A 26,307-nucleotide genomic window follows, 5' to 3' on the forward strand; every position below is an offset into this window, starting at 1 on the left:
CAAAGGATTTTAAGAATGGTTTATTATGATAAACGAAGTTCTCTTATTGACGTATCTATTCAGAACACAGAGCCAGAGAGTACAAAGAGTATATACTCGAATCAAAGACAACCTCAATACCTTAATTATCTCACTAATAAATTAAGGGACCAAAGCTTCTTGTATTAAAGACCTTTTAGGAATACATAACCAATTGGAACATTACTCTTCATTAATTCTAAGTAGGGTGCCTAGAAGTCATGTTTAACACTTTCTGTCCCTTAATAAATTAAAATTAAAATTAAAATGGCTGTTAACAAAGCAAAATCCTAATCAACCGAAAAAAACCATGGCTAGAGAGGCCTAATGTAAAACTAGGCTCTGTATGTGCACCTAACTTTAGCCAGATTCACAATACGGGGCGATTCATGGGCCCACAAGCAGCTTCAGGCAGATCTCATTCCCAAACAGCAGGTGATTGAGTTCACATCCAAGTTAAAAGAAAAAAAGACTTTCAGGAGTCAAAAAACGTGTTTCTTTGACTCTTGTGGGAGGAAGGGAACAAACACTCTTCCTAATCTGCTTCTCATTTCCAATAAGGTGGCAGAATATGCTGGAATGGTGACACAAAAGGGCATCTGAGCAACTGCTGATGAAAAAACGAAGGAAACGTTTGTTTTGGGTTTTTGTTGTTTTGTCTTTCATTTGTTTTTAAATCATGATGCCTAGGGAAAGTTTACCATGCTAAAGACATCCTACCTTCCTGTAAAAAAGGCAGTTAAAAGAAGAAGGCTACTTTTACATGCATTCATCCTAAAAACACTATCCTAAAACCACTGGTAGGAATCTTTCTACAAGTCTTCCTTAGCTGGGTGGTTTGGAACAAGGATGAAAAGTACTACAGGCATGCCTCGTTTTGTTGCTCTCCACTTTGTTGCACCTCAAGGATGTGTTTTTTCACAAATTGAAGGCAAGACCCTTCACCAGCAAAAAGCTTACGACTTGCTTTATTGTGGTGGTCTAGAGCCAAACTGAGGTACGCCTGTATACTGACACAAATCACTTGTTTAACGAAACATTTAGTTATGATAAAAAGAAAACACTTAAAAGGGGTTCTTTCAAATTATTTAATCTGACGTATGCTTATTGCTACTCTCTACCATGCTTTTCTGCAAATTCTCTGATGAAACCATAATATATTAAATATTTAGCTAATTCATGGTGGCTTTTACCTGTTTTCAAGTGGTAGCAAAATATAAATACTGTTTTAACAGAATAGAGGTTAAATTACCAAATAAAATACAGTGCGTAAGAGCATTCTTGCCAAAGACGCTGGTTTTTCCTTCTGTGATAGAGGCAAACTGACCCTTCAGGGTTCGCAAAGCCTGTGTCATTGTTACCCGAAATCCATGCCATTACAAGCACCTCATTCTACCGAGATTCAAAGACATAGTCCTTGAGGATTTTTTTTTTTTAGTCTTCTTACATGCTCACATGTTTTGGCAATATATACTTGTATCTAAATTTACACTAAGTAGTTTAGCAGCTCTCTTTATCATTTATAATTGTGTTTTAAGCACAGAATCTCCCACACTTAACCAAGAACGCAATGTCAAGAGGAAGTAATGAGGAAAAACACATTCTAGTTCATTTCTACACAGGGGCAAACCCTCCTGACCTTACAAATTAAGTTCTCAAAACTCCATGAAAGGGGAATTCACAGCCAAAGAGACAACTGGAAAATTAGGGTCCAGCGACTGCCTGTCAGCGACATTTTTACAGAGTTAAAATGAGCAATAACGGCTCTGTCCTATTAATTCTATTTGCAATATCTTGCTCACTTGCAACATGTTTTTCTTTCCATGAAATTTTGACAAGCTGCTTATCGTTTTGTGCGGCTCTGCTGCAGCCACTATGCATCCTAAGAAGCTTATTTGTTTCTGTTTCAGATCCTCTGATGTTTGGCCCTGAGATGATGACTCACAGTTGTGGATTCTAGCTCTCTACGTTCAGCGTCCTTGTCCCAGAGGCAGAATAAATACGGATGCGTGAAATGGAAAAGGACTTAAGTAACTTTCCTTTAACAGAATCGCCCAAGCTAAGTCACCATCTCTGAAGGCCCCTCACTCAGACTTAGGACCACGACGCTGGAATTCTGCCCACGACGACAACAGGCCACTGCACACCGTCAGCTCCTCTTACAGCCTTTCCCAGGTTCTCCGACACCGTTACAACACAGCTCCAGGGCGGGACTTCACTTGGCTTCAACTTCCTTTCTCTTTCTAAATGTTTCTTAACAACAACAACAAAAAGTTCTGCTCCTTCTTAACCAACTCCTTTACTAAAGGCTGAAACAATTCCCAATTGGCATAGACCAGAACCCAAACGTGTCCAGTTGCCTGTCAATTACTCAGACATACCTTTGGTGTACTTGATGCTGCAAGCGGGGAACCGGTGGCAGAGGGACCACCCTCTGTCTGCTATGGGACAGCAGAGGCGGCAGCAACCAGCCAAGCATAAAAGCCCCCACGGATACAGCAGGTGAACAAGTTTAAGCTTAACAGCTGCTCATTAACAGTGAGGGAGAAACATGTGTGTGGAGAGGTCGGGAGGACACGAAGCACTGGGGAAAAGTGGCTTTCTTTTCAAAGAAATGGAGCAGCTTTTCCAGTTGACATCTGCTGTTCGGGGAATGAGATGTGACGACTGACAAGAGATTATGAGCACACCAATCGGAAACCGGTGGTCCTGACTCCGCCAGGAAAGCTGGTTCTCTCTAGAACTCCCCTCCGCAATTTCCTCTCCCCTGAGAAGTGTTAGATGAACAGACATGCTCACCGACACCTGAAGGGCATTAGTCTCCACATGTAAGCTGTTATCCTCGGAGATCTGGCTGCCTGTGTTCCTCCCCAGGTAATTAAAGTGCTTTAATGTTATCACAGATGAGAGTGTTTATAAGTTAGGGTTCCTGACACTGCCTGTTCAGGGGCCATTTCCAAACTGCTGGGCAGGACTACACCACGTGTTAACAGAAATGAAGGCTATGTCACCAAGGGCAGCTGAAATCATGTCACAAAGATATTCTGTGCTCTATTTAACCTTCGTAGCCACAACCAATTCAAGACCAAGAACAAGTTTCTCTTTTCCAATCCACACTCCAGATGGGAAGTGGAAGACAACGCAAGCTAGGGGATCACCAGTGTCCCAGGCTCCATAGCTGGTGACGTGGGTACCCACTGCCTGCCTTCGCCCAGGGAAGAAGAAGAAAAAAACAACAAAAAAACACTCTGAAACCTGTGATCATTTCCGCTAAAGTTCACTTATTGTGTTATCAAGAAATCCTTTGTCAGGAAGTTTACACTTGTCTTTTCCCAACTTTCTAGGAGTGTAGTTATTACTCACAGTCTCGCTTAATATTTAAACATTTTTAACTATGCCCTTAAATGGTACCGTTTTCACTTCAACTAAAAGTAAACACAATAATACTACATCAATATTAAAAATCATGGTGTCAAACAACACTTAAAACAAAACTAAATTCATTTTAGTATACTTCCCCAAACCATGAATATAAGAGCTCCCTTACCTGACGAACAAAACTATTTGAGGTAGTGTCAGACGATGTGCTGCCGTCGGATCCTTTAAATCTGTTTTTCCTTCTAGCGCCTTTTCCATATGACTAAAAGAGGTGGGGGAGAAGAGAAAGAAAAAATGTGATGAGTGTTAGACCCTTTCACAGGAATCCAGGCCTAGTTTTAGAAAATGTCCAGGACTGAAAGTAAAGAATGAATTGCCATCATATGGGCATTATTAAAAAGTTATTATTGGAGAAATCACAAATATTTATTTCAAATCAGTGAGTGTATCAGGAGGAGAAATTTTTAGACAAGGCACTGAATGATTTAATAAAAAGCATTTCATAATTAAAACAATGGAGGCTACCTTTTAGCATAACTGTTGTCAGGAGGCAAAATCCACTAAAGATAAAGCATTTAAAAATAAGCATGTAAAAGGGCAGGAGGGACAGTAAGGTGAGAGAAAAGGTAACTTGTCAAAACCTTCCAGCATGAATGCAATATATTCATGCATAATGAAATACTGTTTTCCAGCAGTGTGGAGCAGGCCTTTCTTTTTTTTTCTTTTTTTTTTTTTGCTTCTTTTTATGCTTTAATTTTTAATTCCACGGGTACTCCTATACTGGAGTGGTACTCACAAGAACTGCATACAGTGGCCAGAAGGACACTTTGCAATATGAATCCTGATTAATTACCTTTAAATTTATGTCTGTAAGTCTAGGTGGAACGTGAATGAATGAAGCATGGGTGCCAGTTCTTCAGATTATTGTATGGATGGAGAGAGTGCTTTGAGAGATGGTGAAATCAATATCTAAGTGGTAGTGAATTTCATGAAGTTAAAATACGTTGTAAAATTTTCTGGCCCATGGTGGTCATGTTTGCACATGATGTGAAAAGCCTTGTGTTTCTTTGTGATTTTTTTTAACAACTTAGTGATTTTGCTGAGAAGGCAAGAAAAATAAATTTCATGGAATAATAATAATGAAAAAGTAAGCATTTATGAACAGGATGTTAAAGGTAAGACAATTTCGATAATAGAGTTGGGCCAAACACAAACATCTACGAACGAACTGGCTTTTTTTACTCTATCTGCAGTTTACACTGAAAGCTCTAAGAATAAACTATGTATCAATCTATGTTTAATTCTAGCCACAGATAGTTATTGCAAACATCGAACATTAAAACATAAGTGGAAAAATAGCACTACAGTTAAATACACATAGGTTGGGATACTGCTGTAGCAAATCTTGAACAATTTTTTTCACCTCTCCAACCATCAGTCTTGTCATCCTTACAAGGGGAGTATTAACACTTACGTCACAGAGCTATTTTATGTATTAAATGAACTAATATTTTTTATAGCATTCAGTATAAGACCTAGCACATGGTAAGGACTCAATATATTAAAAAAACGGATGCCCACATTAGGGCTGGAAGGGTGGGGGGAAATTGGGCTAAAGTATATAACATGTTCAGAATGATTAGGCTCACAGAGGCTTCATTAGATTATCAGAGTTTACAAAATTTACTTTTTCAAAATCACCCTGTTCAGGTTTTGAAAATGCTAACTTTGTTATACTTTGTTTACTGATATGGGTTTCATTAAAATGGAAATATCTCACAAACCATTATATACATAGCAGTTAGGCAAGCTGAAATCCATTCCAGTACAAACATCTGAGTAATTTAGATGCATTTACAATCAGTGAGAGGGGTGTATAATCTTAAAGGAAAAACTTTTCTTAAATATATTTTTTCTCTTCCAAGTAGCTAAGGGATTTATATTATACAAATGTGTTTCCATGGCATTTAATTAACTCTCAACTTCATAAAAGGAAAGATCATCTAAACTGGGCTTTCATAATGTATTATACAAGGTTCTCCTCACTTAACAGCTTATTCTTCTTACTTGAGTAAACATTATTCAGTAAACTGTTGAAAAATAACATTCTTTCAACAACATTCTTCCTTTTCCAATTATTATGTAAAGGTTTGGACAGAAGTGTCTTCCAAGGCCTAAGAACACTAAAATAAAGTATGATAATTTCCTTAAAATTAAAAAAAAATACATATTTCATATGGCAAAATACTTAAGGCCTTGAAACAATTTTCGGACCTAACATGTTTCTTTGGTTGGGAGGGATGGAGGCAAATCTATGTTAAATACACTATTTATCTTCATGAGGAGCATAAATTATCACTGAAAACTAAGATGAAATATAATCTCATCCTATTATCATGTGTCTTTCCAGTACCATGTTGAAACGGGTGGAAATAGAGTCTTTGAAGCTCTATCATTGTCATTTGTTTCAGATTTTTCATGACAAATACATTTTACTAGTCAGCTGCTTTGGTGTGTAAGCTTTTTCATGGCTGTTCACAATTGTACAACAGGCACATGAGAACCACACAATATTGAAGACATACAGTCCCAGGGAAAGCTGCAGTTCTCTGCAGGAAATTAAATATATGAAAAAAAATCACATTAATATTTCTAGGTCCCTGGGAATACTGTTCATAAGCATTGTTTTGGCTGTGGTTAGCTACCTATGCAGTGTATTTACATTGGATTACTACAGATTTTAACTGGACTAAGACACAGTTTGCACACTAAGAAAACGACGGTGGCACACTGAATTGCGTACGAACTGGTGATTCTGAGAAAAACATATCATCCTTCCATCACTTAAATTTATGAGGGATGATTTATTCAGAGTATTAACTTGTTCATGCCTTCATAGTGTTATAGCAAATTCTGATTCATTATATATTTATTAAAAGCCAAATAAATAGATAGACTTAATAATACCTCTGTTCTGTTCTTTTACTAACTTCATCATTAATTTCTCTTCTACAGTTTCCTCTTTTTTTTTTAAGTATAGAGTAACTACTCAATGATTAGTTATTTTTATAACAACATCCAGGATCCAGGAAAAAACGTAAAGCATCTTTTGAAAAGCGAAGAGTCCGCTTCTGTGTACTTGGAAAAATGTTAGTGAAAATTTACACTACCATTACAAAGTGAAGTTTCCTTGAACTCAATGCATATTGAAAATTAAGTCCATCTTGCCGGAATGATTTGTTTTTTTAGTGACTCTAAATCTTTGAAAATAAAAATTAGAGTGTTTCATCTAAAGGGATTAAAGGGAAAAAAAGGGAAGGCTAAACATCCCCAAAATGGAAAACGACATGAAAGATTAAGTATTCAAATATTTACTTGACTAATTTTGGAGAAGTACAGTTTTCTTCATTAAGCTACAACTTCACATGCAGTGACTTTTATGACCAGTGGTTTCTCTAAATATTTTTTGGCAACACCAAGTATATGAGCACCTGATATATGAAACAGTTAACAATCAGAACCTCACAGGTTTCAGGAAGTAAAAGGGAAAGAAAAAAAGAGAGTTGGCTAGAGGGCACAGTGTAACCCATAATACTCTCCCTGACACATCCAGACCCCTAAGTATTTCTTGGAACAGTCTGAAAAGTTGTTAATTTCCTCTCATTGCCTATTAGTTACATGCAGCTTAATAAAAACAAATGATGTCACCATAGCAAAAAAGAGAAAACTGTGTATTGGAATTCCTTTACTTCTCCTAAAACAACAACCAAGTTAAGTAAGATTTCAGAAGCTAAAAAAAAACCTTAAGAAATTTCCACAAATATATAAATGACATATTGAAAAGATATCCAACATTCACGATGATCAGCTTCATGTAAACGAATGTCTCCTTTGATACTAAATACATAACTTTAAAAATTGAACTGTAGTCTCAAAATCAGCAACTAAATGTTCACATTTCTGCAGGTAATTAAAATTGGATTTCTGCATGATTGAAGTAGACAGTAGTAATTAATTATAGAAGTTGCCAGGTAAGTGGAGATTTCAGCCCAGCTGTACAGGCAAAGCTGGCCTGGCAGCCCTTGGGGGCAGCTTTGAGAATGACGTGCCTTCTGTGATGGATGGATACGGGACAGTTCTATCTCTAAAGTGATCCCCATGAGTGTAATGCTGGTGCCTGAAATTACTTTCATACCACTTGATTAGCATTCTATGATATGTATCCGTTCGAACTAAAGATTTGCCTCATTTTATGGTCCAAAGCAAACAAAGCCAAAACTATCCGTAAAAGAATCAGACATGAAATCTCATTTTCCAATAGCTTAGTATAAACGAGGTAGTCAGATCTTTTACTAGGAGAGAAGGTTAGCTCCCTAGAAAAAGGGACACATAACTGTTTGCTATATGGATCAGATTACACAAAAGCAGAAAGGAATCAAGAGACAGCATAAACAGAGCTCTTTTGACAGTCTGGCAGGTAGAGAAGGGAAGAGAGCAATGCCTAGTGGGGAAGTACAGAGGCAGGGAGGGCGGAGAAGGCCAGGGACCAACCTTGCCCTTGTCACAATCTACCTCCAGCCAGGCTTGGAAAGAACTCCAAGACAGACCCAGTTACTTGAAGTGGTGTCATAATTAATTTTAACTCCCTGTAATTGTGAAAGGAAGTGGATATACCATTTGATGGCTACAGATATGTCCCAATGTCACAAAATTAAAGCATGCCACCACCCACTACAGGGTTAACGTAGCTTGCTCAGCCTTTCTTGAAAGGACCAAAGCTGCCTACTGTACAATTTAAAGAAATTAAATGCAGCAACAGGTAAACGAAGTTTTTACATAAAAAAAGAAAGACCAAGAGAACAGAAACATAAAACTGCAAAATCAACTTAACCTCCAGTCACTCAAATAGTCAGGCTATTACATTTCGCGTTTTTAAAACTCACGCAGAAATTCTGATTGGCATGCTTTCCAATTTCCCCCATGCTGCACCAGAACAAAAATACTATTCAAGAGAAAACTGATGACAGTTAGGCATGACGATGTGAGCAAACCATGAAACATAAGACTCATGACCATTATGTTTGGAGACAGCAAAAGGCTAAGCTGTACATGGGACCTAAGGATGTTTCTGGAAAACGGGACGGACGTGGTTGAAGACCCACAGGACAAGGACGGCAGCTCTTTTTAGATAAAGCTCTTTGCTGCAGATTCAGGATGTGGCCATTCCCAGGCTGTGTTGCTACAGCACGCTTGCAAAGCACCTGGCCACCTCAGGTGGGGTGGGACCAGCTGGGTGCTGTTGCTAGGAGCAAAACAAACAGGCCCTCTGGTGACTGCTCATTTTCAGGTGTGACTGGAGGTGGCGCTTACAATCTCGCTGAGGCCTAAGGTGCTGAGATACTGCTCTTGTTTCTCAAGCACTGCCTCCTCTGTCACCTTTCTCGTCTCAATCCCTTTCAGCTACTGTCTTCATCTACCCAGGCTTCATACACGATGGAGTCAGCTCCTGGGAGAATTTCCAGTGCCACTGTTTAGAATAATGCTGTCCAGTAGAAATATACTATAAGCCGCATATGTAATTGAAATTTTCTAGTAGCCACATTAAAAAAAGGTAAATGGCAACAGGTGATAATGTATTTTATGTAACTCGATATATCCAAACTGTTATTGCACCACGTAACCAATACAAAAATTATTAACGAGACGTTAAATATTCCTTATTTCATATTAAGTTTCTTAAATCTGGTGTGTATTTTATGTTTACAGCGCTTTTTAGTTCCAGACTAGTCAAGTGCTCGGAAGCCACATGTGGCGGGTGGCTACTTGTAGTGGACAGCACAGATTTGGAGCTTTGGAGGGAGAGTCCGAAATTAGCGCCTTGACCTTGAAAGTAGCCTGCATCCAAGTTCACAGTGAAACTATGCAACAGGTGACCTTTAGAAAGCCATGCAATGTGCTTACATAAGAACATTCAAGAACTGGCAGTTACAGTGCCACTCGCTTCTCATGGAAGACGTACATCCACTTCGTTTATGACAGCATGCTGGAGGGAAGGGGTTGGAATGTATGAGGGTGCCCCCTCCCCAGGCAGGATTACTGACATACAAAAGGAGAAAGGAGAATGGGCAGTTTGTGAATATACGCCCTTTGCTTTGTTCAGACAGAACTTGCAATGTAATCCAGAGGTGAAATAGAAAGGATTCTAAAAACCAATGATGGCTTAGAGGTACCACTGCAAATGAAAATGCCATTCCTAAGTGGAATTATGATGACTCAGTGTCACAAAAAAAGGGGGGTGCTGCTGAGACAGCCTCCTTCCTCAGTCAGCTTTACTGCTGGCCTGTCCTGCCCAGAGACGTGGAAGAGATGCCTTGGCCAAGTGTCCCCAGCCCCATGATGCCATGGTTCATTAGACAGAAAATAAATAAGGCAACATTTCTCTTAAATAATGGATGTGCTATGAACACAATTCAAGGAACAGTACTTTCATTTTTGGAAGGTAGAGAAAGAAAGGAGATGGATGCTAATGCAGTTGAGTATTTATTCCTCTTAACTGCTTATGATATCGATTCCTCCCTTTCTGTTTTCACTCATGCATCTACGCAACGGCTTGCCAGTTCCTATGGATTGAATCTGTGCAATGGCTCATGTACAGGCCCATTATATCCATTACCTGTTCTCTCTCTTTAGTTTAGGCCTATTACCTCTTGTCCAAACTGTTCCGTCCATCTCCCTTCTGGTACCTCCACCTCAGGCTCCAAATTATCTTCCAGAACCTTCCCAGGTGACAATTTGGAATGAGCCCTTACGTAGTAGCTCCATTGTTGAACCCTATCCACGGCTCTCTAGCGTTTCATACACCGCCGGATTCGAAGCGTCCAAGATGTGGCCTCCTGTTGCCTTGCCTGTCTTCTGCCTAACTATGCCTAATCTGTACCTTTCTGCACTCTTTTCAAACTAGGGACAGCAAATGTCTGCTTTAAGACTTCTAACTTCTGTGACTCTGCTTCCTGTATAGTTAGCTCCCCACCATCTCCCTGGAAAATCTCTGTTGAAATCTAACCCAGTCTTCAAGTCTCTTCTCAAATGCCTCTTCTTCTATGAAATTGTTACAGATTACTCCAAATAGAATATCTGTGATCCTTACCTTTTGGAAATTAAATAAGATTCAGGACTTCTTATAGTCCCATGCCATACAAGTGTCGCACACATTCGCCACACTTGCAGCTACTGGAATATAAGTTCTTTTGAAGTCAGAAACTGTTTGTGTTCTCCCATCTGAATCATTTCCACATTGCAACCATACAATAAATATTTGTTGACTTAGGTTTGACTATATAAATCACTAAATGAATTAGTGTCTCTTATCTGAATGCAGTCGTGCGTTCTGCCAGCCCTAACTTTGATCTCCAGAAATTTAGGAACTCTATTTTTATCATAGGAACAAAAACTTTAAAAAAAATACCTGAAAGAAGATCAAAGAGAAAAGAAGATCTAAAAGTTCTTTCTTCCTCTATCAATATTCAAGACCTTCATCCTGGAATAACCATCCTGGAGGTCTCTGAGGGCACTTCTCACGTGCATCTAACCTGTTAAGTGACTAGACAAAATCAAGAGTCTAGAACAAATGTGATATGTGTTGGTAAGGATTCAGGTCCTCTGGCTGAGGCTAGATGTTAATGCAGGAGATTAGTTACAGGTCCCCACCCTGGTTGTACAGTGGCCAAACAGCCCAAGGCAGACTATAACATCTATCTATCTTACTTCTACAGGAGAAATGGATTTCTGATTATACAAGTTCTTGGTTTCTGCATGCTTCCTCCATCTCAAATCAAAGTCATTTATGCTTTTTAAGTTAGCACGTGTACTTCCCAGTGGTAAACGCAAGTTCAATAAAGCTCCAATATTATCCCCTGGAACTGTTCTTATTAACAGTATTAAAATATCTGGAACAGTCAATTTCGAAACACCACCTCTCAAAACCACAATAGTAACAACACATTTTGTAACCTTCATTACGTGTCCCACTCCCGCCCCCATTACTACAGCAAATAACACTCTAACATCTTCTCTCTTGAGCTGATGTAAATATAAAATATATAAATTACATATTTATAAATTTCATCTAAGTATGAAAATATACAATCTTACCACAATTTACAATCGAGCAAATGTATGTAGGCTTGAAATCAACAAGCTAAGCAAAGAAGAGACATTTCTCCAAAATGATGCTTAAAATGTAACCCTGGGCCCTTCACACACATCACTCGCCAAGCAGCCCACAGCGAGGAGTCTTAAATCGTTCCCCTGCTGGGATAAAAGTTGAGAGACTCCTTACCTCTGAGACCTGGAGGTGTCTGTAATCCACACTGTACCTGCCAAAGCCTTACGTAAAAGCCACCTTCTCATTTCCCAACGCCTACAACTGACATCTCCTATTTCACAACAGCAGCAAACCGGAATTTTTCCAGAAACCACTAACATTCATCGGAGAAAAAGGTGGTCCCGGAGCTCTCAGACATGGATAACATTTCAGGGGAGATGGAAAAATAAAAACTTTTCGCGTTCCCAGCTTGCTTTTCTTCTTAAGAGAGACGAACGAGGTGTCCAGGCAAACCTAGGCAAGTGCGGCGAGGGGACCTGAGCTGCCCAGGCGGTGAAACGCCCCAGGTAGGGAGAGCAGTGGGGCTGCTCCCAGGAGACAGGAGCCCACCCCCATCTCCATCAAACGCCCCTCACTCCCACCCTGGCTCACAGCTTGGTCCAGAAGGGTCGGCATAGGAGCCCAAGCTACAGGAAGCGGAGCCCCTCCCCGCCACCAGGACTCACGATCTTGAGCAGGTCCAGTCCGCTCGCCTGGTTCATGTCTCTCCATGTGCCTCTCCCGGGAAGGGGCGCGGAGGGCGGACAGGGGCAGCCCGGCGACAACCTTGGGAAACCGGGAGGTCGCCCAGCCCCTTCCCACTGGGTTTTCGGAGGCAGAGAAAAATGGAAGCCGGGGCAAGGCGATCAGGGGCAGGGTCACCGGCGCCAGGAGAAGAGGGTGGGTGGCAGAGGGCGAGGGCGGGAAGACGGAGGTGGCGGAGGAGACCGAGCAGGAGGGAACGACGGGGCGAGGGATCTAAGCAGAGGAGGCGCCGGGGGGAGACAGAGGTCTGTGCCCGGGCAGCTCACAAAGAAAGGAGAAGGCGCGGCACTATCGCTACCTGTGCGGCCGCTCCGAGCGCCCCCGCGGGCGCCGGGTTCTCCAGCAGTTCCATCTGGAGCTCCTGCGCCACCGCCGCCGCCGCTGTGGGAGGCGACTTGGACATGTCGCTTTGGACCATTGGCGAAAAGTCGGCTCCAAGCAGCCGCCGGCTCCTCGGCGGGTCCCCTCCTCCCCACCCCGCCCTTCCCTGCTCCGGGCTGCCGGGGTGTGCTCGGCACTGCGCTCGCTGGCGATCAGGGCGCCGGACCCGGCCGGGCCATTTGGAAAAGCGACACACAAGGGAGCTAGGAGGTGGCCGGGGAGAGGGGCTCCTCAGCTGTGCGGCCGGCCCCGGCAGAGCGAGCGCAGAGCAGCCGCGCAGGGACGGTCCTCGCCAAGAGGGAGGGAGCTAGCGGAGCTCGAGGCCAGGGGGAGGCGCATCGGAAAGCGAGAGTGACACGGCCGAGACGCTGAAAAGTTCCCCGCAGGAGGCGCGGGCCGCGTGGGTCCCGCCAAGGCCGCTGCGCGTCGCCGTGGCACGCGCGCTGGAAAGTTTTCAAAGCCACGAAAGCGCGCGGCCTGGCGCCTCGGCGCTGCCTTTTCTTGGGCGGCGCAGGGACCCCACGAGCCTGTGGGAGAACAGGTTGATCCCTTCAGAGATTGGGAGGCTCCGTCCCTAAATTGAACGTTTGAAATCTGTGAAGGCCTCGGGCGGCCCCAGAGAGCAAGTGTCCACAAAGGACATCCCGCCAGCAGGGGAAAGCACTGATGACAGTAATAAAAGGAGGCAGAAAAGAACTGGGACTGATGGATGACCTGAGGTTTGCAGTCCTACCCAAATCTGCAGCTGGCCTCTCTACGAGGTCCAAGTGACCACTTGCAACCTGAGCCCAAAGTGTTTCCTTGATGACTCTTTGTTTGTCTTCATCTTTACAAAATGGCATTACTAATTCACAGAGCTGGACTTTTTCGATAGAGTTGAGAAGGCTCAATATCACATTTTGGACCAAATAAGCACTTCCTTAAGATCTTGAACTCTTGATAAGGGAGTAATAGCCATAGCAAGAATATTTCATTTATAGCATTCCATTCAGATATTCCAGTCAGACACATTTTCCTATTAGAGGGTGCCTCTTATCTCAACAACTTTTACCACAGTGGAATTCTTTGTAGAACAAGGTTTCTAGGCATCAGCACTTTTTTTTGTAATGATACAATTTTTTATACTGAAATAGACATATAGACATTTACAGCTGGGGTCAAATATATGGTGATGGGCAGGGCTGGCCGAGTGGCTCAGTTGGTTAAGAGCTCGCTCAAGAGTTTGAGCTCTGAGCAACAGCGGTTCGAGTCCAGCCCGAGCTGAGCAGCCGCTGAGCTGCCAACAGGTAGCAGGATGGCTCAGCTAAAAAAAAAAAAAAATATGGTGATGGAAGGAGAACTCACTCTGGAGGTGAACACACAATGTGATATATAGATGATGTATTACAGAATTGTGCACTTGAAGCCTATGTAATTTTACTAACCATTTTCACCTCAATAAATTTTAATTTTTTAAAAAATTACTACAACAGCCTTCACCTGCCTATTATATTTTGCCATGGCATATTAAATTATTATAGGGTACAGTATTCATTCTTCTCAAAATAAACTTAGATATTTTGAACCGATCTGTATCATGCACTGGTTTGAGTCAGGCTTAAATAATCAGTCTTGGTGTGTTAAACATTTAGGTATATCCAAAGTGTCATTGATTTTCCTAATCTTTGGTGTTAAAATTTTCATTTTATTTAAATTTGACTGAATATTAAATAGAGGCACTGACCTATGGGTTTATAATAAAAAGAGTAAAAATGATAACGTGACATTTTGAAAAGCAACTGACTGGGAGGCCAGGAAGTTAAGATATGGATGGGTGGCCACGTGCTCCACTTTGTAAGCCATGGCTGGGAGCCTCGGGAAAACCCTGGCTAAGATGTATGTGTGTGTGTGTGGGGGGGGGAGTCATAACAATCAGCAGTGCTTTTGTATATGTTCATGTGTATACATGTATGTGTGTATAAAAGTTGAAAAGAAATTGTACTTAAAGTTTTGGAGTTATAGTCTACTTTAGCTCCGTGATCTGCTGACAATATTAACTCTGCTAGATTTATTCATTGATTCATTTGATGAAACTATTCACTTTTCTTGAGATCTTAAATCTCAGGAATAATATTACCTCCAGTTCCAGATTAGATTTTAAGCTTTGTGTGGGCAGGAGCCACCCTCATTCAGCAGGAAACATTCAGAATCTGGTAAGGTGCCCAGAGTTCTTTCAATATTCATTCAGTAAAGCCTACATTAAGCTTCTGTTGTGTGTCTCTGGCGGAGCACAGACAGCAAAGACTGGGAATCTCAGAGCTTACAGCCTAGTTAGTAAGCACTTAGACACCAATTAATACATACTTGGTGAATGACTTCATTAATGAATAATGGGTAAATGCTAACATGATTTTTAAAAAACACCAGGTCTGATGAAACTTAGTGTGTTCCCATGACATCTGTGTGATTTCTTATGGTATACTTAATTATCTGTGCATTCGTTTTCAATTATGATCATTTGGGAAGAATTTTATCTTTCATCAGATTTTTTAAGAGACCACAAAATAGCAAAAGAACCTTGAAAATCATTTTTAATAATGCTTATAGCCAAAGGGCAAGTGAAGTTTGAATTAAATGTTGAAATGTGCTATATATTATATTTCTTTTCATATAATCTATGATACTAAACTTTGCTTTTGTATTTCTGCCACTAGACTGAGTTCCTTGGGGACAGCGATTATGCTTTATTTATCTTAGTACCCCAACATAGAGCCTGGTGTCTGGCACTTAGCTGGAGCCTGATAACACCTGTGGCATAAATAAATGAATGAATGGTCTGTCTTCATATGTCTTAAAACAATGCATACAACTTTACAAGTTTTAACATACAAAGACATTTACCTAATCCTGACTCTCATGAACATTGTATCAATTCTCTCTTTATAATCTGCTCTAATTTAATTAGCACATATTGAATACTAACACAATACAATGTACCCATTCAGACTCTAGTTTGGCTTGTAAGAGGTTTCAAATAAAAAGTAACACTATGTGACTCCTACCTAAAAAAAGGGAACAATGTCAGAAGAAATATAAAGGGCAAAAGGCTTGAGACACTTATGGATGTCTTCTATCATGGTCAGTTTGGGTTTTTTCCCCACATACCTTGACTTGTGGTGCTGAAAAGCCACAGGTGACAGCTAAAATTGGGTGAGTAAAGCTTAATTCTTTTCAACGTTAACAGTCATGCAGCTGCACTTCAGCAATGCAATAATGGATGTACAATCGTCAATGGAGGCATTCAAATGCGGATGACTAATTTGTTCAAGCTGTCTGTGAACTTCAGTGTGCCTAGTAGTTGTAATGGACAGACATATTCTGGGCATTACTAATGTTTTGAAATGAGAACAGGGGCCGGTAAGAAACACTGGCCAAGGAAGCCAGAAACTTAAGAGAGTTGAGTTCCTTGGTGCTGTTGTTCCCTGTAAGTGGAAGGAAACAATGATTGCAATTACCCCCACGCTTACTCGCTTGCTTGTGGAGTTGTGGCTATGTTTAAGACCTCGGAGCAAGAGCTCTCGAGGACAGATATGCATCATGTGTGATTTTTTGTATTACCTAGTAAATCCTTTTTCACCTCATTTGCAGTGCTGGATCCCTGCCATCATTAACGGCATTTTCAGAAGGCTATACCTGTATGGGCCACCAGCCTAACTTGGTAGGATGTATTCCACTAAGTTACCTATTTGCTTTCTGTAAATGGACACTATAAAATGAATGCCTTAAATTACCGATTTGTATTTAAAAGCATATAAAGGCGCAAACAAACCCAGTAAAAGAGGGTTATGTGTGTGTGCCTATATGTATAGTGAAATGTTACAACTGCAATGTGCAAGTGGTCACAGAAAGCTTAATTTCCCTTCCGAAGAAAGGGCTTCATAGAAATAAAAAGATTTAATTTCTTCTTTGAACTACGCAAGAGATAATATTGTATAGCACTTTTTAGTTTATAGAGCACATTCATTTGTTACTTACTTCTCATCCAAACCCTATTATAACCATAACAATTGGTACTTTTTTTACATACAAGGTGCCAGGCTTTGTGTTAAGGATTTATATACATCATTTCCTCTATAAAGTAAATATTACTATTCCCTATGTTAGTTAGGATCTAAGTCCAAAAACGGTGACAAACCCCTAAATATTTAGTGGATCAGAGAACAGGAAATGTATTCCCATGATACTGGGGTAGTCATTCACCATCAGAAAGGGCTGACATTCAGGAGCAAAGTCCTGAGTGACTACATATCATCTTCAAAATGTGGTTCCCAGTGTCACCGTGATTGTCCCTATCTGGTTTAGTCAAAAGGAAGAAAAATTATGATGGAGGATATGTGGTCGTAGATGGCAGAGCTTGCAAGCTTTCATTGGTCAAGCTTGGAGGTAGCCTACATCTCTTCCACTTATATTTTATTAGCTTGAACTCTGTCACATGAGAAACCTACAACAGTCCAGTTGTATGCTTTAGGAAGACAAGCAGAGAGGATTTTAATGAACAGCTAGCAGAGGCTGACTTAACAAAGCCTGAATAGCTGACAAAGAGGCAGGACATAACCACAGGTCTTTGAAACCCCAACTCAAAGACTCTTTTTCAGCTCCACACAGTTGCCTGCCCAGTGTGATTCAAAGAATCTTGCCACACAGATTAAGGGTTGGAGAAACAGATTTACATATTTCTTTTGCTCGCACATTGTGATGGCTACAATAATGTATTGGGCTGTCAGAAAAGTCATGATGCATTTTTGCAATGAAAAACATAGAAAAAATACGTCATGACTTTTCTGACAACCCAATACTCTCTGGAAGCAGGGTTAATCTCTCAAGTAGCTATGACTAGCACAAATGTTATTAATTCATGGCATTGTGAGTGTGTGTGTGTATGTGTGTGTGTGTGCGTGCGCGCGCGCGCGCGCACGCGCACGCATGCATGCCTGCTATAATCCAGGGCTACTGGGATAATAGCATTGGACAAGGCATTGGACTTCTGTCCTTATAGAGCATATAGTCTGTAAAGCAGTCAAGAGACACATAATGCATGATGAATATGAGTGCAAACTACTATGGGAGAAAATTTAAAAGATCAGGAAAAGTGTTCCAGGTAGAAAGAGCAGAAAATACAAAGATGGAAGGTGAAGAAATTCAGTACAGTTTAAAAGTAGTGTTGGAAGGTGAGGGGACGAACAGACAACTAATAATAAAAAATATCAAACTTACTCTATCTTTTGCTCTCCTATGGCCCTAACTTAACTTTTGATAGGAAATGTCCCGTTTATAAGCAATGCCTTTGGCTGCTCATGCTTTGTCTTTCCAAACCACTCCAATTCTTTTATGGGAGGCACATGCACACGCGTGCACACACACTCTTATGTCATAAAACCATAAACTGAGACCTGCTTCATCAAGAAACACATCTGAATTTACACAGTCAAAGCAGTCAGCTTATTTGTAGCTGAGACTCCTAGTTTTCCATACCTCCTTTTTATGGAATCCCTGTTTTTAGCTGGGTACACTGGTACCTGGAATAAAAGACTCCATGTTTCCCAGCCTCTTTTGCAGCTAGATGCAACCTGGTGGCTACTTTCTGCAGAGAGGAAGCAAAGTGTGGTGAAGAACTTTGGGGAAGAACCTATAAAAGGGAAAGAAATGCTTTTATTCCCCCTCTTTCTTCCTGCTGACCAGATTGCAGATGTATTCGCTAAATCCTGAGTGGACATTTTAGACAATGAAGCCACATAAAAGCCACATGCTAAGGTTGGACGAGCATTAAGAAGGACATCTGGGTCATTGATTTGTCCTTCTTTATGTACCATAAAGCCACCATACCAGCTCTGGGTGGCTTACTTCCAGACTTCTTTTAAGTGAGGTGGAAATATTGTGTAAGCTTCTGTTACTAATACTTTAAGGATTTTCTGATAAATCATACTGAAGATAACCAAACCTAGTGATCATTCCATGACTCAAAATTTTTCTTTCTTTTAAAATGAACTTTCTTAAAGTATAATTTTCCTTACCTATTACCTTTGAATGTCTATAGGTTCTGTAGTAATATTTCCCTTTGTGTTCCTGATATTAGTAATTTGTGCATTCTTTTTGTCTTCTTCAGTCCACATAGGGATTTATCAATTGTATTGATCTTTTCGACAAGCCAGCTTTAGGTTTCATTGATTTTCTTAATTGTTTTTCTGTTTGTTTGTTGTTTTTTTAATCTTTGCTCCTATATTTATTGTTTTCTTCCTTCTGCTTGCTTTGGGTTTATCTTTTTTATTCTTTTCCCTTAGGTTCTTAAGGTGGAAGTTCAGATCATCCTTTTCATATCCTATGTTTGTTCTAATACAAATACTTGATGCCATAAATTTCCCTTTAAACATCTATTTAGCTGCATCTACTAGTTTTGATTTGTATTTTTCTTTTTCTGTAATTCAAAATATTTTCTACTTTTCTTTGTGATCTCCTATTTAACCCATGGGTTATGTAGAAAGGAGTTTTTAAAATTCTAAATATATGGGAGATTTCCCAGATATTTTTCCACTTTTGATTTTTAGTTTAATTCCATTGTAATCAGAGACTATACTTTGTATACTTTCAATCATTTGAAATTTGATGAGATTTATTTTATGTTTGTAGTTCAGGAAATCATCACCCTTGGTGAACTATTGTGTATGCTTGAAAATAATTTGTATTCTGCTATTGTTGGGATTGTTGGGTGGAACATTAGATAAATGTAAGTTAGATTAAGTAGCTTATAATATTTTTCAGGTCTCCATGTTCATACTGAAATTTTTTTTGTCTACTTATTCTATGGCTTAATGAGAAAGGAGCGTTGAGGTCTACAATTATAATTTTAGATTTTTAAATTAATTATACTTTTTCTTTTCCTCAATTTTTAACATGGTAAAATACACATTACATGAAATGTATGATCTAACAATATTTAAGTGTACAGTTCAGTGGCATTAAGTACAGTCACATTGTTGTGCAACCATCACCATCGTCCATCTCCGGAACTTTTTTCATCGTTCCAAACTGAAACTCCATACTCATTAAACAGTAACTCCCTATACCTTCTGCCCTTAGTCTTTGGCACCCATCATTCTATTTTGTCTCTATGAATTTGACTATTCTAGGTACTTCATGTAAATAGAATCACACTGTCTTGTCCTTTTGTGACTGGCTTATTTTACTTAACATAAGGTCCTCAAGGCTCATTCATATGCATATATCAGAATTTCCTTCCTTTTTAACGCTGAATAAAGTTCCATTGTATGTATGTGTATGTGTGTGTGTGTGTGTGTGTGTGTGTGTGTGTGTGTATGCCACATTTCCTTTATCCACTTATCTGTCAATGGGCACTTGCAGTTGTTTTGGCCTTGTGGCTATTGTGAATAACCTTATGGCTGCTGTGAACATTGGTATACAAATACCTGTTTGAGTCCTTGCTTTTGTGTATATACCCAGAAGTGGAGTTGTAGAATCATATAGTAATTCTATTTTCAATTATTTGGGGAACTGGCCATATCATTTTCCACAGTGGCTGCACCATTTTACATTTTCACCAGCAGTGCCCAAGGGTTCTGATATCTCTACCGCCTCACAAACACTTGTTATTTTCTGGTGTGGTTTTTTTTCCTTTTTGTTGTTGTTGTTCATTTGGTTTTACCATCCCAATGGATGTGAGGTGGTACTTCACTGTGGTTTGCATTTGAATTTCATTGATGGTTGGTGATGTTGAGCATCTTTTCATGTGCTTATTGGCCATTTGTTTATCTTTAGAGAAATATCTATTCAAGTCCTTTGCCCATTTTTAAATTGGGTTGTTTGTTTTCAAAGCTCCATGGTAATCTTCATAAAAGAGTCCTATTTTAAAAATTTAGTAAGTCCTCTTCTCACCCCTCCTCCAGAAAACCTACACCATGGTTCAAATATTAAACAAAAACCTCACTCAGACAGCTTTAGCATATAGAAGGTCTTCCTATAAATGTTTAGTAATTATTTGCTCTATGCCAGGCAATCTGCTTTTCATAAATTATCTCTCGTTAAGCTCCACACACGCAGGGGAGGGTGTTGCGATCTCCATCTTACAGTTGAGAAAACTGAGGCTCAGAGAAGTTAAATCATGCAGGCTCTGGGGCTAGATAGAAGCTTCAAATTCTGCACTCAGCCAATACACATTCTGTCTCCAAATATTTAATCATCAGTAAATTTCTTGCACAATTAAGCGAAATATTAATCCCTATTTTGAAAGGACTGCAATAAATACTAGTGTACACAATGAAAAGAACTTATCTTTCTAATTCAACCTCAACCTTCCTACAGACATGTGCCTAGCATTTGTTAAGATTCCGTCGCTGGGTCTATTTTTAACTGTTCCCACATTTCCACTGGCAAGCAGACACAAAGTAAAATGCCACTCAAGCTGTCAGAGAAATATTCTTAATTTCCCCTGTTATGTTTGTACTTTCAGTTACTGCCGTTCTAGTACTTTAAGTTGATTAGTCTTCACTTAGCCTAAGGCTTTTGTCTTTATAAGAGGATATGGGGACAACTGCTTATTATTTTCTAAATCTCTACGATATATTTAGAGCAACAATTTTCCAGCAATTCCTACAATGTTAAGTGACATATCTGTGAACTTCCCTTTTTGTATTTTAGGATAAGCACAGAACTTGACAATTAAATGATCTGTTTTTTATTAAGGTAAAATTTCCATAACATAAAATTAACCTTCTAACGTACACAATTTCATGTTATCTAGTACCTTCATAGTATTGTGTAGCCATCCCCTCTGTCTAGTTCTGAAATATTCTCATTTCTCCAAATGGAAACTCTGTACTATTAAAAAATAATTTGCCATTTTTCCCTCCACCCAACATGGGGGTAGCCTCTAATCTACTTTCTATCTCCATGAATCTGCCCATTCTGCATATTTCTTTTAAGTGGACTTATACAATATCCATCCTTTTATGTCTGACTTATTTAGCATCATGTTTTCAAGTTTCATCTATGTAGTAGCCTATATGAGAACTTCATTGTTTTTTATGGTTGAATGATATTCCAATTCATGTATGCATCACATTTTGTTTATTCACCCACTATGGACATTTTGGTTGTTTCTCCTCTTTGGCTATTGCTGGTGCTGCTGTGAATATTCACGTACAAGTTTTGGGTTAAATACCTCTTCTATTCTTTTGGGTAGAATATTTTGGAGTGGATGGATGGGTCAGATGGTACTTCTATGTTTAACTTTTTGAAGAACCACAAACTGTTTTCCACAGCAACTGTACCATTTTATACACCCAACGGCAATGTACTATGGTTCCAATTCCCCCACATTCCTGCTAATACTTGCTATTTTCCATTGTTTGGATTACAGTTATCCTAGTAGGTATAAAATGGTATCTCATTGTGGTTTTGATTTGCATTTCCCATGTGACGAATGATATTTAACATTTTCCAGTGTTTGTTGGCTATTTCAATATCTTCTTTGGGGAAATGTCTATTCAAGTCCTTTGCTCATTTTTTTAATTGACATGTCTTTTTGTTGTATATTTGTAAGACTTCTTTGTATATTCTGAATACTAAATATTCCCCCTCCCCATTCTATAGGTTGTCTTTTCACTTCCTTGATAGTGTCCTTTGATGCACAAAAGTTTTCAATTTTGATAAAGTTTATTTAAGTATTTTATGTTTAGTTGCTTGTGTTTTTGGCATCTTATTTAAAAATCCATTGCCACATAATGTGACTTTTTTTAATGTGGTCTATGTTTATGATTTAACACAAATAAATTACTTATGATCACTTAATGTTAGGAAAAATAGTTAAATTAGGATTATCAATCAACTTCAGTGGGTAACATGGGCAAGCTATTGTATTTTTTACATCTTTTTTAAAAGTGTTATCAAAAATTAGGGTGCGAAAAATTGAAACTAAAGAAACCAGTATCAAAAAACTTTATTAACCGGAGTTCTCAGGAAATATGATATTTTGGTTCATTGAATTTAGAGGAAATCTAGGGAGTCTTCCTGAATTTCCTTCAAAATATTTTAATTGAGTCAAATATATTTTACCTTGAAGTTCTAGGGTGCATCAATATGAGCAATTATCATGATAAAGTCAGACTTACTTCAGGTAATTTTATATATTTTTGTTATTTTTAAATAAATGTATTAAATCAATTCTCCCACTTTCTACTTTTTTCTGTATTTTCCTAAACATGTGGAAAACTGTTTCCAGTTAGTCAAGACTTCTAGGTGCTGGGAGTTTAAAAGTGACATGTCTAAGTCACAAAACATGATGAGTTTCCCATGGTGACACAGTGTTTTTAAGACAACAGTTTTTTGTTTTTCATTATTATTAGTTTCAGGTGTACAGAACACTGCACTAGTTATCCTTTTCACCATGGTTCAGAAGACTTAGGAACACATTTTAGATTTAAACACTATGACCTATGTTCCTTAGAATCCTTCGTTGTTAAAAAAAGAAGTTCAGTAAATTTTTATACCTTTCAAAATTCCTCTAAGCTCTGAAATCCTATGAGTTTATAAAGAGAAATTGAAAGCAAGTGAAATATTGTTTCATAGTTATCCCTGACATTTTTTGCTTGTTTGGAGATGGCCTTTTCAGAGGAAAAATGGAGTCTCTCAAAATGATTCCAGATCAATCAATATATTTATACTGTATTCCAAATAAAGTAGCAGAGAGAATCTAAAACCTGCATTATCATGTTCAATCAGAAAGTATGTGTTCATGGATTTGGGAAAATAAAACAACATTGTTTTGATAGTAACCTTCTCTTACTACAGATTGTAATGAATGAACTCTTGAGCACATGTAGAAGTATTTTATGTTCTTCTAATGAACACTCCTGATGCCAGAATCGCTAGCTCTCTGAATCACATGTTTAAGGAAAATATCTTGATCACACTTGAGGAGGCATGAAAAGGGTTTAATAATAAGAGGACAAATAATAGTATTTTCTACCAATATGGCACACTAACCCCAAGTGTTCCAAAGAACTTTAGAAATTAATGAAGCCTAACAAGATTTTGGCAAATAGGTTTCATACTGCACATTGAGAACTTTGGGAAGAAAGACATACTGTTGTCACAGAAACCATAGATATGAAACAGACACAAAATGCCATATGGCAATAATAATAGAAAAAATGCCTTTCTTTCATCTTAAAGATGTCAAAGGGTTTTGTAGTGGCAATGAAGATGCTTAAGCACAGCCACTTTGGAACAGAAGTGTGGCTTTGATCACAGACATTAATAGCAGATAAGAATTTGAGGAAGGATTGTTAGTTGAACTGCAGTAATAGATTCTTCGACAACAGGAAGGTAAGTATAAAACTGGATTCCTAAGAGATCATAGTTTACAAAAACAAGTTTGCAAGTTAAATCCTAAGCAGCAGAAATAGAAAATTTCAATGACATGTATATATGATTTGAACTTTTTACATGTACTACATGCTTACCAGGCTCTATGCAAGAGTGCCACGCATTATTTGATTATTCCTTACAACAATTCTGTGAGGTGGGTCCTATTATTATCTCCCGTTGAAAAGAGGAAAAAGAAGCTTAGCAAGATAAAAATTCTTGCCTAAGGCTAAACATATGATTGGTAGCAAATATTGATTATATATATATATATATATATATATATATATATATATATATATACACATATGGTATACACATACACACATTTATATACATATATGTGTATATACAGTGTATTTATTGGAATATAATCATTTCTACTATTGGTATTAGATATCTGTCTTGGAATCATCTAATAAACAATAAAAATTCAACATGGTGAAATTTTGCCACCACCCAGTAGTGTACATGAATTTTAACCTATGGAGCAAAGAAAATGTTTTAAAAGGAAGAAAGGAAGGACGGAAGGAAGGAAGGAAAGAAGGAAGGAAGGGAGGGAAGAACAGAGAATGATCTGTGCAACTCTTGCTGAATCAAGGCTATAATTTAACAAACTTCATTATGAACTCTGGCTCTAAACAAGTCAGGTAGTCCAAGTCCTCTCATCTGAATAACACTGTAATTTTCAAAATGGCTGAATGCTTCAGGGCACTAGCTATGATGTCACACTGGCCCGGGTTGAATACCCACGAATACCATCCTGCTCCAGGGGACCTTGGAGAAATCCTTTGATCTCCCTAAAGCTCAGGCTTCTTATCCACAAATTAGGGATAACAATCTCTGCTTCTTGAAATTGTAGGGATTAAATGTACTAATAAGCGTAAGGAATTTCACAGATGGTAGCCAGCCCATAAATATTAATCATTCTTCTCCTTTGCTTTCATATTGGCAGAGAGAGAATGAGTGATATAGTCCCCAAGGTTTGGTTAACTTTCGCTTATATGTGGTGGCAGTAAAGAGGCAGTAGGTGTGAAAGAAATTCATAGCCGAGAAGCTCATATTAATAATTTTGTTCTAATTATTTCCTTCGATGTGTTTTCTGAAAGCATTGGCTGGTAGCTGTGATTCCCTCAAATGCTGAGTTCTTTTTACAGTGATTCTGATGCCTATCTGCCTGTGGTTTGCAGGGTAAGGGCACTGCCTCTTCCTTTGTGCCCAGTGATGAACACGGCTGCCCAAATCTCTCCCTCTCTCTCTCTCTCTCTCTCTCTCTCTCTCTCTCTCTCTCTCAATCCCGAGGAATGAGAAAAGAAGAAAAAAAGACATTCATAAACATGAAAGAACTGATGCTCTTTAACATTTTTTCCAATCCCACAGCTATAACACTAAGCCAGCCAACAAATAATTGTGAATAGATGTCATTTTAATTAAAATATTATCATAGGAGCTGTAGATTCAGAACATAAAATATCACATTTATATCTTCTTGCTGGTAAGCAAATTCAACTCTGACATTGGTGCCATCCAGAGAAAATGAAACCAAACAAAACCCTGAATATCTAAAGTAAGATCTTGTTACCAAATCTCTTGACTTCATTTTCCACAATAGAAATACTATTCTTCTCCTAATCGCCTCAGCTGGAACACGCCATGTTGTCTTTCCTTTGTCTCTCCATCCAATCAGACAGAAAATTGCATTAATTCTTCCTCTGCACATATCTGTCAAAGCAACCTTTTTTTTCCCCCTCCCTCTTCTCACTGTCATCGTCCCAGTTAACAATACCAAACCTGGATTTCTCCCTTTCCATCTGGAAACCTCTGCAGTGTGGTGGTCTGGAAAGCCTCTCTCTCTCCATTCACATCTGAGCACTGCCAACGGATTCATTGAAAAAACAAAACACAACACTGCTTGTACCAAGCCTACAGAGCAAACTTGCTGTCAAGTTCTCCCTGCTAGGGCCTGCGCGGCTGTGTCAGTCTTGATGGTCCCAGGGGAGACTTTTCCTACCCTAACTCTTTCTCCCCAGATTCTTACGCCCACTACCCTTGGAATCTTTCCTCTCAGCACCTCCTCCTCTCTGCTTATCTGTATTTAGCATTATGTCTACCATATAGCAGTCACACACATGTATTTTTTTAGGAATGAATGAAGTAGCCCATCCTTCCGACCATCCGAATAGAAAGAGAAAAATGCTTTGACCTTT

The 26,307-nt window shown here is 39.1% G+C and overlaps 1 protein-coding gene across 1 annotated transcript; it reads right to left on the bottom strand.

The window, feature by feature from the left end:
* Window positions 1-565: 565 nt before the first annotated feature.
* On the bottom strand, window positions 566-13,609 carry LOC109393554 (voltage-dependent L-type calcium channel subunit beta-2-like). Its single transcript, XM_019662916.1, has 3 exons — window positions 12,603-13,609; window positions 3,566-3,658; window positions 566-625 (listed from the first exon to the last, which is right to left on the bottom strand). Exons 1-3 carry the CDS (start codon window positions 12,720-12,722, stop codon window positions 566-568), a joined length of 273 nt encoding a protein of 90 aa, XP_019518461.1. The 5' UTR covers window positions 12,723-13,609.
* Window positions 13,610-26,307: the final 12,698 nt, after the last annotated feature.

The sequence above is a fragment of the Hipposideros armiger genome, unplaced genomic scaffold (genome assembly GCF_001890085.2).
Source record: "Hipposideros armiger isolate ML-2016 unplaced genomic scaffold, ASM189008v1 scaffold_383, whole genome shotgun sequence".
Classification (NCBI taxonomy): domain Eukaryota; kingdom Metazoa; phylum Chordata; class Mammalia; order Chiroptera; family Hipposideridae; genus Hipposideros; species Hipposideros armiger.